The sequence below is a fragment of the Prosopis cineraria genome, unplaced genomic scaffold (assembly GCF_029017545.1).
Source record: "Prosopis cineraria cultivar Desert tree isolate PC_DT_omini unplaced genomic scaffold, ASM2901754v1 PC9, whole genome shotgun sequence".
NCBI classification, from domain to species: Eukaryota; Viridiplantae; Streptophyta; class Magnoliopsida; order Fabales; family Fabaceae; genus Prosopis; species Prosopis cineraria.
In genome coordinates, this window is record NW_026555340.1 from 12,287,148 (window position 1) to 12,300,642 (window position 13,495).

The following is a 13,495-nucleotide window of genomic DNA, read 5'->3' on the forward strand; positions in this document are numbered from 1 at the left end:
AACCTATCGACCATCGCGTTCCTCGTTAGGTTGGCCAAAAACATTCGCACAGGCAACTCGCCAAACGCTATGGTCATGCAAAATTTAAATTGGAAACTGCAGTATATTAATTCCTTGTCTTTAGGGTAAATTGAAACAGGGAAATTGCTTGATTCTTGATTTTTTTTAATCCCACAATATAGTAACCTAATTTTTAAATATAAATGCATATGTTTAATCTTGGCATTTTCGGTTATTTATCTATATTTTTTATACCTTCTTGTAATTTAGTTTTAACATACCTCTTAAAAATGCTTAATTCTTTGTCGTTTCCTGTATATGAATATGTGCTCATAAATATTAAACGCATTTAGAGTGGTTTTTGAATATCTATGAGATTTTTGTCATCAAAATGATATTTCATAATAAAAAAAAATAAAGTTGTTTTTATCTCATCCTATATATTTATAATCTAAAATAATATTTAATTAAATTTCAATATTAGTTGTGTATGTATAATTAAAAATATATTAAATTAATCATAACCAATCTAATTCATGTAGCCAATCTCACCTTGTGAGATAAGGCTTATTGTTGTTGTTGTTATAATCTTAACTAGTCTAATTGTAGTCTAACATTTTCCTTAAACTGGTGCCTTTCCAGTTCAATGGCCTATTTGGTTTTTTAAACCTTACTTGTTAACAGATTTTGAACACTAATTTGTGAGGATCAATCCTTGTCATCCAACACATTTCTTAATGTTTTATCAACACCACTCCCACTGAAAGATTCCAACCAAAATGCTTTTTAAATCCGTGGGATTTTGCTATGTTGTCTGCATGTTGCATCTAGATTGGCCTCAACTTTAACAAGCCTTCACATTCACATCGTCAACATTTCACCCGGTGATGGCAGGGACCCCTGCTTGGCCCCCACACTTGTTCCTTTAATGAATATAAAGCAGACATTCAAAATCAGGTTATAAAAAAAACTTTCTATCAAGTCCTGCTGCCATAATTAATTGAAGAAGAAATATTGCCCCCCAAAAGAAAATTCCAAGGTCCCTCTCTTTCTGAACATAATCAATTTTCTGTCTCCTTGCTGGCTACCTGGTACTTTCTTCCATCTTAAACAATCTTGTTGATTGCATTTGCAATGGTGGAGCTACATTTGTTATATATGCTACGTCAGTCATGACTATATCTGGTGTCCTTTTCCTGGCAAGTGAACCCCCTCCAGTTGTTCGATTGAATCTTAACCATGACAGACTAATCAATGTGATGACAACATCGTGTCTGTATTATCCACTCGAGCATGCTGGGAGGCCTCTGGAAGAGCCCTGAACATGTTATGTGTTTAAATTCAAAATTCTACTCACTTCATCAGATGCCATCGGCTTTCACTAATCAAAGTTCTCTTTCCTGTACTTTGCTGTGAAGACCTCTGAACAAGCGAATGTATTCCTGACTCACCTGTATCATCTGTTTACCTGGCTGTCATCATGGTCTTGCAACTATGGCTGTGTTTTATGACTATTTTAATTATATTACCCTTTGTTTTGACATTTGCAAGCTCATCAAGTGAGTTCATTTTTGCTTGACATGTGTATGTGCATATGTATTACTATTCCCCCTCAACATGTTGGAAGTGAAACATGTTTCCTTTTGTGCAGTTCATCACATTGCTTTACTGGCACTGGCTTCTGTGGTTATTATTGTTTATTCATCTTGTCTACCACTTTCCCACATGACATACATGACAGCATATTGTATTTAAATGGCAATTTTAGTCCTCCACTTTCCACTGCTCAACAACATGAGCATTTGCGTATGATATGATTCAGGGCATTGATGCGCTTTCACGCAATGAAAATGGAATAAATCAACAAAATAATCAGGGAATTGTGGCAGCAAACTTATAGAGGACAAAATATTGACTACATCAGTATCCATTCAGACTCTGAGGGTACTGCGACCCGTTCCTACAGCTACAAGGTTCGAAATCTTTCAACCCTTTGACAACTGTCAAATTTTTAAGTTGAAATTTTTATATCTTGTTTCTTTTGAATTCCATGCAGGTTCTCATGCAAACTAGGGATGCAGAGTTAGAAATGAGAGGAAGATGTAGCGCTGGTCAGAAGGTTGATTAATACTGAATGCATTACTGTGTCTGATACCTCACTTGTTAAAAGGGAAGTGTGTGCGATAGAGCTCTGCTCTATCAATCAGTTCTTTGCAGAAGTTAAATGCAAGAATTGACTGAATAAAAGGGAAATTCTGAGGTTTTTCTGTTGATAATCTGAGAACTTAATCAGTGTACGAAAAGGGAAACCACTGATTCTGGCCAAAACCCTATTGCCTAATACATGAAACGGATTTCAAGGCAAATGAAACAGAATACAGCAACGCAAATATGGTCCCTCACTTGGTCCTCGAGAGACTAGCACTCTCCTCACTGTTATCTGACTTCAAAACATGGTCTGAGTGTAAAACAAAACAATAATGAAATATTAAGCAAGCAAAAGGGTGACTCTCTAACATCTAAGCTGAACATAAAGCCAGCCACCCTAGAAATTTCATGGCTTATTCCATAAAATCTAGACCCTTAGGATAAGAGTCTTGGTCAGCTGGATTATTCATTTCTGCCCTTGCCCCTTGTTTCCCTTCTAGCCTCCTCTTATAGGTCTGAGCATACCCTACGGTTACATCAGTGTAATTTTCTGAAATTGTTGTATTCGACCATATTTCTATGTTCCAGGTCCTTGCGTCCCTTATCATACGGGTGGCTTTAGCCGAGACGTTTTGCCTTAACTATGGAATTCTAGCACTTGATGAACCAACAACAAATTTGGATGAGCCCAATGCTGAAAGTCTGGCTGCAGCTCTCCTGAGGTGTGAACAGGTTATCTGGTTGATGCTAAATTATTATTCTTAGTAACTATGCCTAAAATCATGTTAGTATATCTTGTATACAGGATCATGGAGGACAGGAAAGGTCAGGAGAACTTTCAGCTAATAGTAATTCCTCACGATGAACGATTTGCTCGGCTAATTGGTCAACGCCAACACGCAGAAAAGTACTATCGTGTCTCAAAGGATGACCAGTAAGGATGACATACTAACTGTTTGTTTATTTCCTTTTCATTGACTAAAATTTGTATATTAATGTTTGCCAACATGATTTTATCTTTGGGCAAAGGCTACATAAGAGGCCTATTGAATGTTCTACTTCGAGCATGGTATGGGTAAGGAGCAATTAATTAATGAGCTATAGTAGTTTATATCAATGTTAGTACAACTCAACCGATCAACATATTTTGCAGTTCATACTTGATTGGTGGGAATGTGATCAAAACATAGTTTAATTGGGCTGTAATTAAAAATAATATATTTTTAATTAGAGTGATCCCCTCTCTTTCTCTTTGTTTTTTTCCTTAATTACATACACCTCTTGTATTTTTGAAATTTATATGAACTTTTTCTATTATAAATAGTTATAAAACACAAACATTCTTTTTATTTTTGAAATTTCATTTTCATTCATTTTTTTACTTTAATTATGGATATTTTTGTTTTTGAAAGTGATGAACTTCTCCTGATATAGTTATAAAATACAAACATCCCACCTATTTTGTAAGGTTTTATTTTCATTTGCTAATTTTTAGTTCACTGTTAAGTTATATATGTTATGTTAAAATATTTCTTTTTTACATATATTGTCTAAACATCATTAAAACTACTAATATAATTCATGCATATATATTTTTATTTTTATTTATGTTTTAAAATTTTGTTATATAAACGTGTATTTTATTCTTTTAATTATGTATGAATACTTTTGTATAAAAAAAGATAAAAGTGTAAAAAATTAATGAGTTATTAGTTGATCAAATAAGAGGGTATTTTCCAATTAAATCAGTTATTGGTTAATTAATATTAACATTATTATTTTTAGTATTGTTGAATAAGGGGAACGCCGATCTATGTGCAGATGATATAAGTGTTGAAAATTTTCAAATTTTAATAATGTGGACATGCATGGTATTGGTGGGTTCGAATTCCGAACTTTGAAATATGAACGACATTTTGGTTAAAAAATAAAATAAAACATTATAAAACATTTGCCACGGCCCGTTTGGTACCCTTTAGGTCCAAAAATGTACGGAAATTTCCTTTTTTTTTTTAAATACAAAGATCACCAAAAAATATGCAAAAAAGTTAATATCAAATCATGTCTGTGAGGTTTCAGCAGCCAGATTGTCAACGTCCCACCTATTATCACGGAGATTATAGCTATTACACAGGGACTAACATTATGCTGGAATTATGGCTTTAGAAAGGTGAACTTCAACATGAACTGTACAGCTGCTATGAGCCTTATTCAAAGAGGCTACGAGGATAGTCTCACAGAAGTTGGGACCTTCATTTTAATCATTTGCTTTGGGAGGACAATTTGTATGCAGATTATTTAGCTAGACTTTCCCATGATCTTGATCTTAGCTTTTATATCTTTGATCATGTTTTACCTCTTCTTCAAGAGTTGGAGAATGATGATGAAAATGCTTAGGAAAACTTGAATTCTTTGTATTCTGATTAATTAATGTAAGTATTAGTTGTCATTCAAAAGAAAAAAATCATGTACAAAATCATCAGATTTTTATGGTCAATGAATGATCTGTCAAAGAAAAAAGGATTAAAATTTTTACATGATATCTTGCAAGCTAAGAGATCGGCTCATTTATTGGCTTGGAATCTCCAGTTTTAGCAACAATAAAAATACCCTTCAACTCTAGCATTAGCTAAGGAGTTTGAGATTAAGGCACTTCTTTCAATCCTTATTATTGGGTGTTTTTTATAAAGATTTTATAGTTCTTAATATAAAACACTTAATGAATTATTACTTTTTTTTACTATTATTCCTATTTAAAATCATTAATTATGATAGAGAATATGATGTGAATATGAAAAATTTTCATTTAAACAAGAGTAAATTTAAAAATTTAGGAAAAATTAATTTGCAAGTTCTTCTTGTTTTTATTAATTTTGAATTAGGTCTCTACAATTTATTTGATTTTAATCAAGTTTTTATAGTTTGTTCAATTAAATATGCTAGTCCTTTAAGGTTAAAATTAGTAAAGAATAATTGAATTTTTCAAAATAGAAACACTTAAAATTTATAAAAAATTTGGTTAATAGTTTTAGCCAAAAAATTTATGTGATACAATATTTATATTTTTATTAATTTTTTATAAAAATTCTATATATATAAAATTTATTCAGAAAAGATAACCTAATTATATAAATTTTAAATTATAAAAATTATGTAATTAATTCTAAAACTATACAATTTTTAATAAACATATAAAAGTTCTTAATTCCATTTTTAAAGAGGAAAAATTAAAATATTTTAACAATCAAGGGCTAACATATTTAATTGATGAAACAAAGGTCATGGTTAAAATAAAATAAAATGTAAGGACTTAATTCAAAATCAAGTAAAACTTTAAGGACTTATATATTAATTTTTTTTAAAAAATTATTATATTTTCATGTAAAGTTAATAACTTATCACATCTTTTTGATTTCGATGAGCTAAGTAGAAATACTTTATAATGAAGGTCATAAATTTTAGAAAAACAAAAATATATAATATCTACACAATACGAAAACAAAAAAAAATATAATAAAATAAAATAAAAACCTGAGAGATCATGGTCTCCCTTAATCCCCCTATTAAGAATGTCAAGAATTTGCATGGTAGGCTCTAGCCTAGAGGCCTTGTTCATTGGATAGCAACTTTCTCACAATATTTTGCCTTCATAAGCTGGACTTGGCTTTTTTTCATTAATCTTTCTCTCCAATTCCTCTTTACTAACTAAAATAAAATCTGAACCATTTAGATTTGGTGTAGAATAAATTTGAATGGTTCAAATTTAAATTTTTTATTCTTTATTTATATTCATATTTTATACTTATTACATTTAAAATTAAAGTTGTTAATAACACTATTTTATCACCCATCAAAATAGTCCATATTTAATTTGGAAGGTTTAAAAATTAATACTAAATTTTATAAATTGATTATCTTAATTTACTCTGAATGGTTCAAATTTAAATTTTTTAACTTATATTTTTATATAAAAATATTTTTTAAAAAGTTTCAGTTGGAGATTATCTTCACTTTTAATTTATGTTTACCAAAACAAAAAATTTATAAAAATTATAAAAAATTAATATTAAATCTAAAATTTTTAGAGTAAATTTAGATAGTCAATTTATAAAAATAAAAAAAATTAAAATTGAATTGAATTGGACATGCTAAATCTATATTGTCCATATTAATGATAAAGTGAATTTATTAAAATTTTAATTTTAATTTTAATAAGTATAAAATACAAAATATAAATAAAAAATAAAAATGCTAAATGTGGACCATCCAAATTCCAGATTTCATTTTAGTTAGTGGAGAGGAAATGGAGGGGAAGGTTAAAGGAGAGAAGCCAAATCCCCATAAGCCTGATCTATGGATGCTGGATGTTCAAACTTCAAAGCCTAGCCCTCCATGATCCTTTGATAGACAAAGAGCATCTCATTTGACTGAGTCTTGGTCTAAATGAAGGAAAAATTGAGGAAAAAAATAGGGATGAGGAAGAAAATTTTCTAAACGTAGTAAAAAAATTGTTTTCCCTCTATATTTTTCTTTCAATCCAAATTAGGACATTGTTTGTTCGTGCCCCTAATTAATAAAGTCTATGACTTCTCAATCTTGTTGCAAATACTCATAGGTGAATGAATTATGTGCATATACCTTTGGGAGGACATAGTTAATTTGCTTATCCTCACCTTTTGTCCTGTTTGCACCTAAATTTTGAATTTAAAGGTCTAGGCTCAACTTAATTTAATTGGTTTTAAAATAATTAAAGAAAATATTTATGAAGTCTTAGTCTCTAAGTCATCCACACTCCACTCATGATAAGTAACTACAATGAAGGAAGTGCTCTCTAAATTTAAAAAAAGTGGCGATCATAGGGCTTAGGCATCAAGTCAAAATCATCTATTAATAGAGGAGCTCTCTCTCAACAATCAGCATTAGCATCAATAAACTATCAATCAAATTCTCAAACTCTGCGTTTGTTACTTTATTTTATTTTATCTTTTATTATATAGTTTTAGTCTTTATTTTTCATTGTATGGCTTGCATAACCCCGCCACCTCTTTCTTTAATCAATATATCTTTGCTCATTTGCATTTATATTAATTTTTTTCATTTCGCATTCTCACATCCGGGTGAACTATGGTAAGGGAGCTCGAGTTCTCCATGTTTGATTAGAAATCAGGTTCTTACATCTTTTTAAGACCCCGCATCTATGGCATGCCTTGTGACACCCCCTTTTTATTTTTGTCTAACAATTTTTGGCACGCCTGGTGGGACTTGTGTGAATGGAATACCTACGATACGTAAGGATCATATGTTATTAGAAAGAATAGACTTGAGTCTTATGACTCAGAGAACGTGGTTGTACACACAAAACGTGAAGTACGTGCTAACAAGAGGCAAAGAGCAATGCTGCAAACTCTAAAGGATGGGCTAAGGAACATCTTTGCTATGCTATCTAGACTATCACAATAGCAAGCTCCAATTTGCTGGCACCTTTAGATAATAGATGGATTTAGGGGGTAGTCTCCCAATGTACCCTTTGATTAGAAGATCAATAATAAAGACTGTTATAACATCTCTCAAAGGATAAATGGTGGGTCTAATTCAATAACAGGCCAACTCGGCCACAAAGCTGGAGCTATAAGGGCCAGTAAAGCCACTAGGGCCACAGCCACAAAGGCTAGCATCAGAGGGGCCAGAGCCATTGGAGCCAGCACTAGAGGGGCCATAGCCACAAGGGCCAACAAAGCCACTAGAGCCACAACTACACGGGCCAGCACTATTAGGGCTAGCACTAGAAGAGCTAAAGCCATAAAGGCCAGCGAAGCCACTAAAGCAAGAACCACAGGGGCTGAAGCCATACAAGGACCAACTAAGCCACTGGGGCCAGCATCAGAGAGGCCAGCACCATAGGGATCAAAACCACAAAGGCTAATATTAAAGTGGCTAACGCCACAAGGGCTAAAGTCAGAAAGGCAAACTTTGCAAAGGCTTTTTTCACAAGAGCTCTCTCTTAAAGGACTCTCTCCACAAGGGCCCTTGTAGCAACTAGATTTTATAGAACCATTCTTTAAAGTCTAAAAACATGAAGAGCCAATTTTAAAACCAGCTTTTGAGGTCCCAAACCTTGAGAAACTTGATCTTAAGTACACCATATGGTCCTTAATCCTCAACCACAAGAATGTTCTTCAAGTAAAGTACTAAATTAACTATCAATCAAAATGAGAACAAGCCAATCCTCTAAGACATACTACTCACGCAATGCTTGAAAGTGGGGTCAATGGAAATATCTATACAAAATTAGCCTACAAAGGCTTTGGCCAATTTACATGCGGGAGGTATTGTTTGCACCCGAATTGTGAATTTGAAGGCTCAAGTTCAACTCAATTTAATTAACTTTAAAATAATTAAAGAAAATATTTATGAAGTCTTAGCCATTAAGTCATCCACAATCCACCCATGATAAGTAACCATGATAGAGGAAGTGGTTTCTAAATTTAAAGAAATTGGCAATCATGGGTCTTGGGCACCTAGGCAGGATCATTTATAAATAGAGGAGTTCTCTCTCAACAATCAACATTAACATCAATAAACTATCAGTCAAATTCTCAAATTCTGCATCTGTTACTTCATTTTAGTTTCCCTTTTATTATGTAGTTTTAGTCTTTATTTTTTATTGTATGGCTGGCATAGTCCCACCACCTCTTTCTTTAGTTAATGTATCTCTACTCTTCTATATTTATATTAATTTTTTTCACTTCACATTCTCATATCTGGATGAATTGTGGCAAGGGAGTTCGAATTCCTCACATTTGATTAAAAGTCAGGTTCTTTCATCCTTTTGAAATCCTACATCTCTGACATGCCTTGTGACACTCCTCTTTTATTTTTTGCCTAAGATGTCCAAAGGTATCACAAAAAGGGCTCAGGCATTCCATCATCCATTTATTTAATATATGTTAGGTAGAAAAATATTTTCTAAAAAGAAAATGAAAAATATACTTATCCTATTTTTTTTCAAGACACATTTATCATTCAATTTCTAGAAAACAGCTTTTCTATACTAAACATTGCCTAAACTGTCTTTTAGCCAAACAATAAAAGGTGATCTGCAAGCGTGAGATGGGAAATAAAGGGACCCCCGAGTGGTAAAGGTTTAAGTTTAATCATGAGGCTAGGGAAGCAATATTTTTTAGGGAAAATGACAGATAAGTCCCTTTTAAATTGAGTTTCAAGTGCCAAATTCTAGGAATTCATAAGTTCAACTCTCAATTTTACAATTTTGCTATGATGAATTTACAACTTGTTTTTTAAGTTTTAACATGATTGAAGAATAAATATATAAAAGTTGTATTGTTTTAAAAATTGTATTTTTTTTTCGTTTCATTTCATTAATGAATGATTTATGCACTACACTATTTTTCCCATGAAAACAATTTATCTATCCTATAAAATTTAAAACTTTTAGGGACTTCTATTTTATCATACTATCCACAATTCACTACGATGCTTTATATGAAAAATTTTGCTAACAACTTACATTTAAGGCGGGGGCTGATGAGTATCAATTATATGTTGGCAATAGTAAAGTTAAATCTGATCTAATCATGTTCAAGAAAATTATCTTTAAGAGCTATTTTGACACAAATGTTGGCAACTCCTTGAAATTAAAAGGATCCCTCCTGTAAAACAAACAAGGAATAGGACACAGAAATTATATAGAAAAAGAAATCACAACTCAGGAAGCAGAATGTAGAAGAGGAAGGGAGATGCCCAACAACTTTAAGGAGTTGCATTGTTCTCATGCACGCGCACATGTATTTATAGGCACAAGTTAGACAACACTGTTGGCACTATTAATCTGTTGTTTAATCAAAATTAAATATCAAGCCTAAACGTTGGCCGTTTTAGTCTTTAAAAGAAATAATTTCCAATTAATAAACAACAAAGTTTGAAGGTTGACTTAAATAGAATTTCATCCAATATGAGGATAGCTATGAGTAATCCAAGAAATAAAGTTAGGAGGTAGATGAATTCAAATTCAAAAAATGTAAATTTAAAGACTTTCTAGGAAGCTCCTTTTAAAACATATTTCACAAAAAGTGTCTGACACCACATCTACTTCATGGGCAAAGGGGCAAATCATCAATTTTCAATTGGGTTGGTCAACATTGGGGCACTATATATTGTGAGCATGAGACCGCTCCTCTCATTAGCTCATTTACTGACTCACTTTCACTCATTAGTACTCATACCCCTGGAGTTCTTCTCATGAGAGCATAACTTAATCTTTATCCAAGCTCCAAGATTACATGGCCATGACAGCATGAATAGAGGAAGTTCAAGTCTTCAAAATCAATGAACTAAAGAAAGAAATGGAAAGTTGTTGGGTGGGTCTTGAAAGGAATACAATAGTAAAGTCAAATCTTGATTTGAACAGCTGGATGTTGAGATATGGATGAAAGAGAATGATGAAAAGGAAGAAAGAGAGTGAGCGAATTTCTGCATAAAGGAATTGAATTCAAGAAGATGAGTCAAAATGCGTAAAAGCTATAGTTGTGAATAACATAGTTGTGAATAACAGCCAGATTTGACAAGTTGTCCATTTAAGTTTATTTTTATAAGAGTTTAAGCTTAAAAAAATAGCATTTTTTAAGAGAAATAGGGCTTTGAAACCTGTTCTTGATAAGCCCTTAAAAAATGGGCTCAAGTTTGGGCGGCCTTTTTAGACTTGTTTTATTTTTACATTTAAAAATAAAATATTTTTTAATTTTTAAATTGAATTTAAATGTTTATACTCTAATATAAAAATTTATATTATTTATTTTAAATTTTTGAATATTATAACTTGTATTTTAAACAAATATGAAATATTATGTTTGAAAATTTTAATTTTTAAAATTTTAAAAAATAAAAATAAATATTGGCTAATGAACTTAGCTTTGAACCCTCTAAATAAGGGTCAGGCTTTAGAAAATGATAAATTTTGGGATAACCGGGCTTACAAGCTTGAGCTCTTAAAGATCAAGTTGTAAATATCCATTGCTTAATTATAAATGTTATTTGTAAAGTTATAAATATATAGAATTTAAAATTTGTGAGAATTTAGTGAATTTTATGGGATTTTTTGCTATTGAATTTTCATATCTGAGACTTAAGGTGTAATGTTTTCAAAGACTACAACAAGTAATCAGCAAGAAGTTGGCCGAAGCCCGTGGGCTCACGTAGTGGGAAACGCATGCATCGTCCTACGTGGAAGTTGAGGCCCTTGGGAGAGGACGTGGATGTGTGAAGTTGTCCGTGGATGAGAGAAGTGTGGATGAATTGATTTGAAATCTCTCTCTCTCTCTCTCTCTCTCTCTCTCTCTCTCTCTCTCTCTCTCTCTCTCTCTCTCTCTCTCTCTCTCTCTCTGTGTGGTCAATTGTCAATCATTTGGATTTATCTTTTTGGGGGCGGAACCAGAGTTTAATTTTGAGGGGGGCCAAATTTTTTAAGTTAATGAATATTATTAATTTAAGTAACTAATTATTACGTATATAATAGATTATATAGAATTCTTTTACCCAAATAAATTATATAGAATAAGATGCCATTGAACATTAAGATTGAAGAGAGGATAGAAACTTTTTTGGCATACGCAAGGCAATTTTAAAAATGACGTGTTATTTTAAATGATTTAATTTAAAAAGCTAAAGGAAAAATAGACTAATTTGTATATATAAATATTATGTATCATTCCTTTTTTATCAATAAAAAGTTAATACTACTTATGTCTCAAATCATAAGATATTTTAATAAAAATAAAATTTTGTTAATTATACTTTTTTAATATTATCATTCTCATATTTTTTTAATATTAATTGAAGAATATTTTTAGAAATTTATATATTTGTTTTGAAAAATAAAGTTATAAAGTATATTTAATGAATTTTATTGATATATATAATTTTATTTAAAAATATCTTATAAATTGATGTGGAAGGAGTATAATCAATAAAATATTTTAACCAACTAAAAATTTGTTTTATAATATATAAGATATACCACATATACTGGTTATGTTATATGTAAAAGGTATTATATATATATATATATATATCTATATATCCCCCTCACCACTAACGTGGTTCCGCTCGGTGCTGCAACTTTCATTACTGCATTTCTCTTAGCACTGTACGCCATTTGTGGCTAAACGTACGCATTTTGTGTGATTTGTGAAACTTTTCTATCATTTGATAATAGAAGTCTCGTGTTTTCAAATATTTTATTGTGTAACCGTGACATCAGGGCGAATAGATGGTAGTTGAATTTGAGTCACTATACTCAAAAGCAATTAAAGCCAGATGGGAATTCAATGATAACAATCGAAGGCTCACTTTCATCCATTCTGAGATAACTCAATTCAAATATGGTCATGTGTTAAATCTGGATTGATATTCATCCTCTGAGAAGTATATTAAAATGACCTATGCTATTTATTTTAAATTAAGTTTTAAATATTTTAATATTATATTTATTAAAATAAAAATATATAAATAAATTTTAATATTAAATTTGTACTGTGTAAAATATATTTAGACAATCAATTTATTAAAATTATAAAAGATTAATATTAAACTAAACTGTTCAAATTATATTTGTTTTGCCAAAACTACATATGGATAGCCAATTTGTAAGAAATAAAAAAATTAATATTAAATTGGCCATCCAGATTAAATTTGTACTTATTAGATTGATAATAAACAAATTTATGAAATATTTCTACATTTTTATTTTAATAAATATAGAATAAAATAAAAAATTGAAATCCGGATTATCCAGAATCAAATTTATCCAAAGGCAAGTCAAAGAATAACTACACCTAATATTCCTCTCGTACGTTACCACAATCAGGAATAAGTTCATTGTCTGATTTTTTTTCTCCCATACTATACTTAACAACCAATACTTGTCCGTTACCATGGTTTTTTTTTTTTTAAATACAACATAAAGTACATGAAGAAATCTTGATGAGAAAGAAAATGGAAGACAAAATACACAAAATATACAGCTTAGATAACACAATATCTGCTCTAGCACAAATATATTAAAAATCGTGTTGATTATATATAAGTAATTAACAAAATGATCATCTTAAAATCCTAGAAACATATGATATTACTTTACCACAATTAAACTTCCATTGTCCAACCATTCTCTTCTTCTCTCAGGAGGTGAAGGTAATTTTTCTGCTATAATTTTAGTGGCACTTCTGAGTTCAAGGAGAGCTGAGAGCAGAAGAGGTTGGTTGGAGTATTCTCCTAGGAGTTGCAGAGATTACAGTACTTCACGGGTTGATTTTGGAAGAACTGGGGATCA

General features: G+C 31.1%; 1 protein-coding gene across 1 annotated transcript; it reads left to right on the plus strand.

Annotated features, from left to right (window-relative positions):
• The first annotated feature begins 1,172 nt into the window (after positions 1–1,172).
• On the plus strand, positions 1,173–3,086 carry LOC129319569 (DNA repair protein RAD50-like). The gene is made up of 5 exons (XM_054964668.1): positions 1,173–1,276; positions 1,877–1,973; positions 2,057–2,119; positions 2,737–2,870; positions 2,954–3,086. The coding sequence occupies exons 1-5, from the start codon at positions 1,173–1,175 to the stop codon at positions 3,084–3,086; spliced, it is 531 nt and encodes a 176-aa protein (XP_054820643.1).
• Positions 3,087–13,495: the final 10,409 nt, after the last annotated feature.

Coding starts and splice junctions, on each gene's coding strand:
- LOC129319569 (XM_054964668.1), top strand. CDS start 1,173: ATGACTATATCTGGTGTCCTTTTCCTGGCAAGTGAACCCCCTCCAGTT. Junction 1,277..1,876: donor GTGATGACAACATCGTGTCT/GTATTATCCACT, acceptor CAAAATAATCAG/GGAATTGTGGCAGCAAACTT. Junction 1,974..2,056: donor CCCGTTCCTACAGCTACAAG/GTTCGAAATCTT, acceptor AATTCCATGCAG/GTTCTCATGCAAACTAGGGA.